Genomic DNA, 8,790 nt, shown 5'->3' with positions numbered 1-8,790 from the left:
TTGATAAATGGTGAATTATGATATTGTTTGGGAATAAGTGTTGTTTACATTACATAGGTTGATTAGATAATTGTTTATGAGAACAATTGATGAGTTTGGTTATATTACTCATGTGGATTGGATAATTGTTTACGAGAACAACTGATGAGTTATAATGTGATATGTTATATATATATGAACTGCTTTTCATATCTGAGTGTAATATTCTGAGTAAGTCCACGCCGTCAATGAATTATATTCATTAGATGTCTTACTCTCTCTATTTCTCTTCTTTTCTATTGCCTTGCTTTTCGAACGTGTGCTCGTCAGATAGACAGCTTTGCTCGGATTTGGAGGTACCCGTCCGTGATGTTCCCGGATGGGGCATGAGGAATTGAGGAGAGACAGTACCCTAGCTTTGGAGTTAGCCACTAGGAGTTGCTTATCATTTTGTGACTTTTGAAACACTGACGGCTTCAGCTTGTTCATGTCTTTGTTTAGTGTCGGTTGACGATGATTAATATTTCCGCCATTTCTTGTTGGATATGTATATTAAGTACTTATGATCTTTTATATCTATGAAGATGTATATTCAGGAAATGTTGTATCATTTCAGTTACCGTTAGGTAACCGGTTTTGATTTCCGCGTTATATGTTACTTAAAGTGATGTCCCGGAAAAGAAAGATTTTTAAAAGGAAACAATTTTATATCACCAATTCAAAAAAAAAATTACTCACTTTTCCGCGTAATAAATAAAGAGTATTTTTTGGGACGTTACATTGTGCATTAAGTTTCCAATATTAAAGTAATTGTGTAATATGCTCAATTAATTACACATGTTGTGAAGTTCAACTAATCAAGACAAATTCAAACAAAGTAGAATATATAATTATAAATAAATTCCACAAAATTATTAATTATAATTCGGCAAATTTATATTCTATTTTTGTAACTCGTCCATAAATTCAAACAAAGTAGAATATATAATGTTATTTTTATCCTTTAACTTCAATGATTAATTGTGTATAATGTCATTTTTCTAACTAATCTAAAAAAATTGAATTTTTTATTTCTTTATGCATTAAAAATAGAATTATTTAATTACTTCTTCATCGGTATCATTATAATTGTGCATTAAGTTTCCAATGTTAGAGTAACCGTGCAATATGCTCAACTAATTACACACGTTATGAAATTCAATGAATCAAGATAAATTATATCTCAATGAATACTATTAGTTAATATTCCAAAAATTTATTAATTATAATTCGGAAAATTTATATTTCTTTTTTGTAACTCGTCCATAAATTCAAACAAAATACAATATAAATTGAATAAAATATTAATATTGCATAAACTTATTATTTAAAATTCTGCAAATTTATAAGCATTAATTAAAAATAGTTTTATTATTACATTCTACTAAAAGACTAAAGCGAAATTCAATCCAAAACACAATCAACAATCAAATCATAAAATTAATTGTGGAGAAACATTGTTTAATTTTTATATAACGGAATAAAATGCATTCAAAAGAAATCATTCCTAATAATTATGGCTTCTAAAGTGTAACTATCAATTGATTAATTGTGTATAATGTCATTTTTTAACCGATCGGAAAAATTTGAAATTTTTTGTTTGTTTATGACATTAGAAGTACAATTATTTAATTATTTCTTTATCAATATAATTATAATTGTGCATTAAGTTTCCAATGTTAAAGTAATTATGTAATATGCTTAATTAATCACACACATTATATAATTCAATGAATCAAGACAAATTATAGGTTAACGGTTCCAAATATAAACAAATTATCCGGAATGATGTAAAATAGAATATAAATGTTATTAAATTGTCTTCATTTGTTATGACTGATATGTTGATCACATTTACTATGATTAATTAGATAAAATATACATCTTAAACAATTGAACATGACAAATTATTTATGATGAGAAGAAAAAAGATTAAAGATTATTCTTACTAATATAAGATTGACACATTCAGGTAGTAAAAAAATTAACTTTGAATGAAAAAGGACAAACACATAATAAAATGAAAGACACTATTCTTACTCAGCTAGTGAATATAACATCTAATCATTGTATTCGAGGATGTGAGGTTTCTCTTCTGTAAATGGCGAAACAAAGAACATGACCAATTTGTATTTCATGCTTTAGAAAAATAAGCACATAGGGACAAAATATTTTCACAAACATCATGTGAGAAAAATTAAGTTTTTGTTATTGAATGGCGAGAAAAAAATGAAGTTTTTTTTATAGAATGCAAAAAAGATATTATTTTGTGAAACCTTGTTGGGGTAAGTGAGTGGAATGTTGAAGAAATTGAATTTTTTTAGCTCTGAGGATAAAGAATATTGTGTTAGTAAAATGATGTACATGTATAAATTGATATAATAAACCAATTATATCTACCAATAAAGAAAAAATGATAAGGACATAAAATCATACCTATGAGTTGTGAAAGTGCAAAGTGTCAAGGATAGCACTAGCATTTCTTTGCCTATTTTTTGATGAAGATAAAATTCTATTAAAGCTTGAAGATGGCTCAACAATCAACATGCCTTATGCTCTCTAGATTTCAAGAAAGAAGCTTCATATGTGCTTGTAATTGAATTGGTGTGTGTATTCATACTATATCTCAATATTGTGTAGAAGAAAATCTCCCTAGATCATAAGGGGAGGTCTGGATGTAGTTTGCAGTGGACCGCAAATGAACCAGGATAAAGATTCTTTGTGCACTCTTTTTCTCTCTTAATCTTCTTTAAGTTTCTTGCTGTTATATATTGAATCTGCAACTAAAATTCTGGATATTTGTTTACTGCCATATGCTTAATATTTGTGCATAAAAATATCGGTATTATATATGTTCAATTGTGTTTAAATAACTATGCAATTTGCTTGTCTGATCATTCTGTTCTGTGCAATAGTTAATCGATTAAAGCGTGCTGTTAATCGATTGACTGAGTTGTTTCCAGCAGTTGAGTTTTGGTTCAAGAAGCGGTGATCGATAACCACTACACCTATTCAACCCCCCCCCCTCTAGGTGTTCCTAGGCCACTGATACCTAACAAGTTGGTTTGACAGTTGAAGATCATAGATTTGTTTAGCAAAAATTGAAAGAAATGAGAAATAGTTATGAGAAACGTAGTTAAGACAAATATATTCTTACAACCATTACAAATACTACTAAGTAGTAAGTACCAATATGTTGATGTATACCAATAGAATGCACAAATTTAGTTATGAGAATGATGAAATAAAAAAGTAAAATCATACCTGAGTTGGTGAAGATGATAGATTTGTGGAACAAAAATTGGAAGAAAAAATAGTTATGAGAATGATAAAGTAAAAATGAAAACACCAGACTATCATATTTGTGAGTAAGGATGGCAACGGGAACGGGCGGGCACAGGTAGTAGCTACCTGCTACCCGTTTCAAAATAGGAGAACATTACCCATACTCGCTCGTACCCGTGTATGGGTATTTGCGGGTATTTCTGAGTACCCGCGGGTACAACGGGTACTTACAGGTTTCTTATATTATAAATGAATTTTTAATTTTTTACTTCTATTATGTTTCAAATGAGATGAAACATAATTATTTTTATACCTTTTGATTGAATATTTGACAAAATTGCTAAATTTATTGGTGTTTTCTATTTGTATGATTTTTTGTTCTCATTTCCTTAACAAAAAGTATATATTTCTTTATAAAACATGTGTGTTTCTGCACATGTAATAATATTTGTAGGGTGTTTCACCACCAAACTCAATAAAATATATAAACAAAGTAAAAGGAAAAAATATACATAGTGTAATGAATGTTAGAATAATGTAATTTTTATTTTAATTATATATAATATATTAATAATATAAATAACGGGTACCTGCAGGCACGGGTACCATAATACCCGTACCCGCCCATATGTACTACGAGTATTTTTAAAAACATGTTTATAAAACCCGCGGTGCTCGTTTGTGACCAATACCCGTGCCCGTACGGGTTTTACCCGCTGGTACGGGTTTTTTTGCCATCCCTATTTAGGAGTTGCTTTAACATTTGAAAAGGAAGAAGTAAAAAATTAAAAAAATAGAAAATAATACCTTTGAGTTGGTTTGACAGTTGAAGATCATAGATTTGTTTAACAAAAAATAAAAAAAATGAGAAATAGTTATGAGAAACGTAGTGAAGACAAATATATTCTTACAACCATTATAAATACTACTAAGTAGTAAGTACCAATATGTTGATGTATACCAATAGAGTGCACAAATTTATTTATGAGAATAATGAAATAAAAAAGTAAAATCATATCTGAGTTGGTGAGGATGATAGATTTGTGGAACAAAAATTGGAAGAAAAAATAGTTATGAGAATGATGAAGTGAAAATGAAAATACCATACTATCATATTTGCGAGTTGCTTTGACATTTGAAAAGGAAGAAGTAAAAAAATGAAAAAAAAAATAGAAAATAATACCTTTGAGTTGGTTTAAGTTGAAGAAGAAGATTTGTTGAACATTTGGAAAAAATAAGAAATATTGTATAATTTGAGTAGAGAGGGTGTGAAAAATAATAAGATTTGTTGAACATTTCAATGCTTTGTCAGACCACTTTATCTTATTACTCTTACTGAAAAATAATAAGATAAATTTGTTCATCTAAAAGCATAATGTCGGATCACTTCATTGAGTTAATTTTTTTATAAATAAAAAATAAATACATGTGGAGGTTGTTTCTCTAGATGTCTAGTGTATTGTTGGACTACTTCATCTTGTTACTTTTATCTAGAGTAATACAAGATAAAGTTATTCTTCTAAAGGTCTAGTACCTCATCATAATAATATCTTATTACTTTTATAAAAAGAATTAATATAATATAAGGTTGTTCCTCTAAAGGCATTGTGTCTTATACGATTCCTTTATCTTCTTTTTTATTTAAAAAATCAATAAAACATGAATTTGTTCTTCTAAGGATAAGGATCATTTATCCTAGTATAACATTGTTCACATATACCTAATCAATCAGACTTCATAAAATAATATGAATATATTAATTTATGTTATTACAAGATTTCTTTTGATTAAATTAGATTTTTTAATTGAGTGGAGACATCAAGTAGACAAGTCATCCTCATCCCTCTTCTAAAGGCTCAAAAGTGCCTCATCGTGTCACTTTAACTTATTACATTTACTTAAAATAAATATAAGATAAGATTCCCCTTCTTTAAACTCAATGTCCTATCAAGTCATTTTATCTTATTACTTTTATCTAAAAAATTGAAGATGCAGCAGTTGTCACATTGTTTAACATTTTTATCTCGATATATAAATATATATATATATAAATATATATATATATAAATATATATATATATATACATATATATTCTTTTGAACCAATATTATAAATGCATATATATTCAACAAATAATATTCTATAACAAACGTTTGACTATTAACAACACCACATAGATCTTTAAAAAAATGAGATATCAAGTTTTAATGTGTTGAAAATATAAAGTATTAATTGATATAAACTTAAAAAAAAATTTAAAAATAACCAAGCTTTCAAAGATTTTATAAAAGAACTACATAACATCTATTTTTCTATTATGATAAGGATATGTAAGAGCATATCACTTTAATGTCTGGTACAACAAGTAAAAAATATATTTTGGTCTTTGAAATGTAATAACATGTAAGGGTGAAATTAGTATTTCGAACGATTATCCATATTATTGATCTAAGTATAATTTTCATAACAGACATTATGGAATGTCTAACACTTTCATCATCCGTAAATGCTCCCAAACTTAAATCATCTCAGACTAATCCTTTTTCTTTAATATGGTTTTTCATTTTCCTCTAAAAAATTTGATGGCGACTACATTGCATTTATTTGCAATATTCTCTTCACGCTCCCGAGAGAGGAGTAGCAAGAGTCCTCAGCAGCTGCATTGCCATACTTCTCTAGAATAGTGTCCTTTGTTTGAGACTTCAATTTGTCCTTCATGACCTTAAAATTCTTGTAGAGCAATTCAGCTTGTGATGGAGCTGCTTGCATGTGAACATCTTGCCCATTATCAAATGCTTCCCAGGCATGTAAGTTTGATTTCTTGAATTCCAAAGCTTGACCACTATTTCTATATTGATTATCACCCTACAGGACAAAACCAGATTCAAATGCAAATAAAAGATTAACAAACATATAGCTGCAAAAACCAAATCATAGAATTTGTCTAATTTTCTTAATCATTGAGGGTAATTACCAAATAAAACTTTTCACGTGGATCTGCATCTGGAAGAGGATCTTCACGCATGGACCTGGTCTTGGGATCATAATGTGCAGAATTTACATCAAGATTGACAAGATATTTTGCAGTATCCTCTCGAATACGTAGGTTCCTGATGGAAAAGATATGTCAATTCCAATTCATCAAAAGATAAATAATGAAAGTGATAATCTTAAGTTTAGGGCCACCCTTGCACTATTTATGTGCAGATATCTAATTAGCCCAAATAGGGAATGTGACACCATGGAAACAAGTGATCTCTGTAACCATTATTAAAATGATGGTAACATAAAACTTACCTTACAGTTCCTGTACTCCCACCACCAGTTGTACGGACACGCTTCTCAACCTTGGCAAACTCCATTTGTTTGCTCTCATCAACCTTTACCTCATCTACCCTAAGATCATCTTCATCCTCTTCACTATTTTGGTCATTCTTCTCTAATTTCTTCAGCTGTTGTTCCTTCAAGTATTTGTTTCTAGCATCATCTCTAGCTTCATACCTCTCAATGACAAGAGCATAAGTTGATGCATCATATCCATTCCATCTGTCCCGTTTCCCATCATAGTCAAGCTCAAATGTTTCTATCTTCTCATCAGGGGCAATGTGCTTGTTTGTCCACTTTGCTCCCACTTTCCGTGGTCTATCCATGCATGAATTAGCATCATGCGTCATGGCTCCACAACTACAACAAGTAAATGAGTATTAAAGCACTGTCTTAAGCTGAGTAAAGACACAAACATAAAAGCAAAACAACTATACTCATCACAAACACATAAAGCAAATACTGAATTTCATGAACATTTGTCACATGCACACACACACACACTCAAGTGATAATGAGAGAGATCACTTACTTCTCACATGCAGCTTTCCGATACTTGTCTGCCTTAAAAACTATAGCACCTCTATCATACCATGATTTGGTGTAATTGCGATCAGATTTCCATTTCCTTTGATGTTTTAAACTCTAAAAGAACAAAAAGAAAAGAATAATAAAATGTTAGATATTCTAAATCAAATTTCACAATTTATCAAAAAGTAGAGCGGAAAGAAGAATACTTACCGGTCTCTCAGCATTAAGATACCAAGGTGCAGATGACATATAACGGGGAATGTGGGGATTGATTACTTTCCCATCTTCATCCAACTCAGCTGGTGCAAGCCCAGCTTTACGTGCTTCCTCCAACTCAATTTGTTTGCGATGGTCCTCCCTGGATTTAAATGACACTGCAATGCACACGATGATATGTTAAGGTTGAACTAATTTCTTTTTTAGTACTACTAATGGTATCTTTATACAACTAGATCAATGTCTTATTCGTAAGGTCGAGGGAATCATAGTCACCTTAAAATTACAGTTAAAAATAGACAAGAAATCCATTCAACAATGATACAAAAAGGTTTCAAACAGATTAGCCTAAACCCAATAGGAACAAAATTCAAAAAGAATAAAATTTAGATTCTTCATGTTCTCCAGACCTATGAAGATTACAATCTTGCTTGCATGAACTACTACAAAATATCATCACTTTTTAACTATAATACGTGAAGATGTAACAGCTCTGAGTTGAAATCAAACTAAGATTTACTTCTAAATTATTGCGCAGAAGCCCCAAATTAATTAATTTTTCATGAAAACTTAACAGTATGGAAATCCTACGTTCTTTAATATCCAAAAAATTAACGAACACAGAGCGAAGTAACAGCTTTGAGTTGAAATCAAACTAAGATTTAATCCTAAATTATTGTACAGAAGCCCCAAATTAATTAATTTTTCATGAAAACTTAATAATACGGAAATTTTACGTTCTTAAAGATGCAAAAAATTAACGAACACAGAGCGAGGAAACAGCTTTGAATTGAAATCTAGCTACGGTATAATCCTAAATTATTGTACAGAAGCCCCAAATTAGTTAGTTTTTCATGAAAACTTAATAATAATGGAAATTTTACGTTCTTTAAGATCAAAAAATTAACGAACACAGAGCGAGGTAAAAACTTTGAATTGAAATCTAGCTAGGGTTTCATCTTAATTGAATCGAATGACAATAACATGGAATTGAATTCGGAAAAAAATTGATCAAAATTGAATTCGGAAAAAATTGATCAAAATTGAATTCGGAAAAAAATGATCAAAATTGAATTCGGAATAAGGAGTTTACCTGAAGCTGTAGCCATATTGTTAAAAGCGCAAGTAACTTTGAAGTAAGAGAAACTGATTCTGAACTAAGAGAAACTGATTCTGAAGTAGCCTATAGTACCACTATATATAGGTTTCTTTTTTATCTAAATCAGCAAATTTTATATAGAAAAGATATAAAAATATATTTTGAGAATCAAAGAGATTGATATGATATATCCACTTTTATATCATAACCACTTTTATATCATAAGCAATCATAAGATATTCAAAAAAACAATCAATTGATTTAATTGTCATAATGAAATCAATTCTTCTATATTTATTCTATTAAAAATAATCAT

The 8,790-nt window shown here is 29.5% G+C and overlaps 1 protein-coding gene across 1 annotated transcript; it reads right to left on the bottom strand.

Moving 5' to 3' along the window:
- Positions 5,664 to 8,543, bottom strand: LOC109356036 (pre-mRNA-splicing factor SLU7-A-like). Its single transcript, XM_019599363.1, has 6 exons — positions 8,469 to 8,543; positions 7,370 to 7,533; positions 7,161 to 7,273; positions 6,602 to 6,988; positions 6,279 to 6,414; positions 5,664 to 6,169 (listed from the first exon to the last, which is right to left on the bottom strand). The coding sequence occupies exons 1-6, from the start codon at positions 8,482 to 8,484 to the stop codon at positions 5,894 to 5,896; spliced, it is 1,092 nt and encodes a 363-aa protein (XP_019454908.1). The 5' UTR covers positions 8,485 to 8,543; the 3' UTR covers positions 5,664 to 5,893.

This window comes from Lupinus angustifolius, chromosome LG09 (genome assembly GCF_001865875.1).
Source record: "Lupinus angustifolius cultivar Tanjil chromosome LG09, LupAngTanjil_v1.0, whole genome shotgun sequence".
Classification (NCBI taxonomy): Eukaryota; Viridiplantae; Streptophyta; class Magnoliopsida; order Fabales; family Fabaceae; genus Lupinus; species Lupinus angustifolius.
Note: the sequence above shows the minus strand (reverse complement) of the source record. Positions and strands in the feature narration are given on the sequence as shown.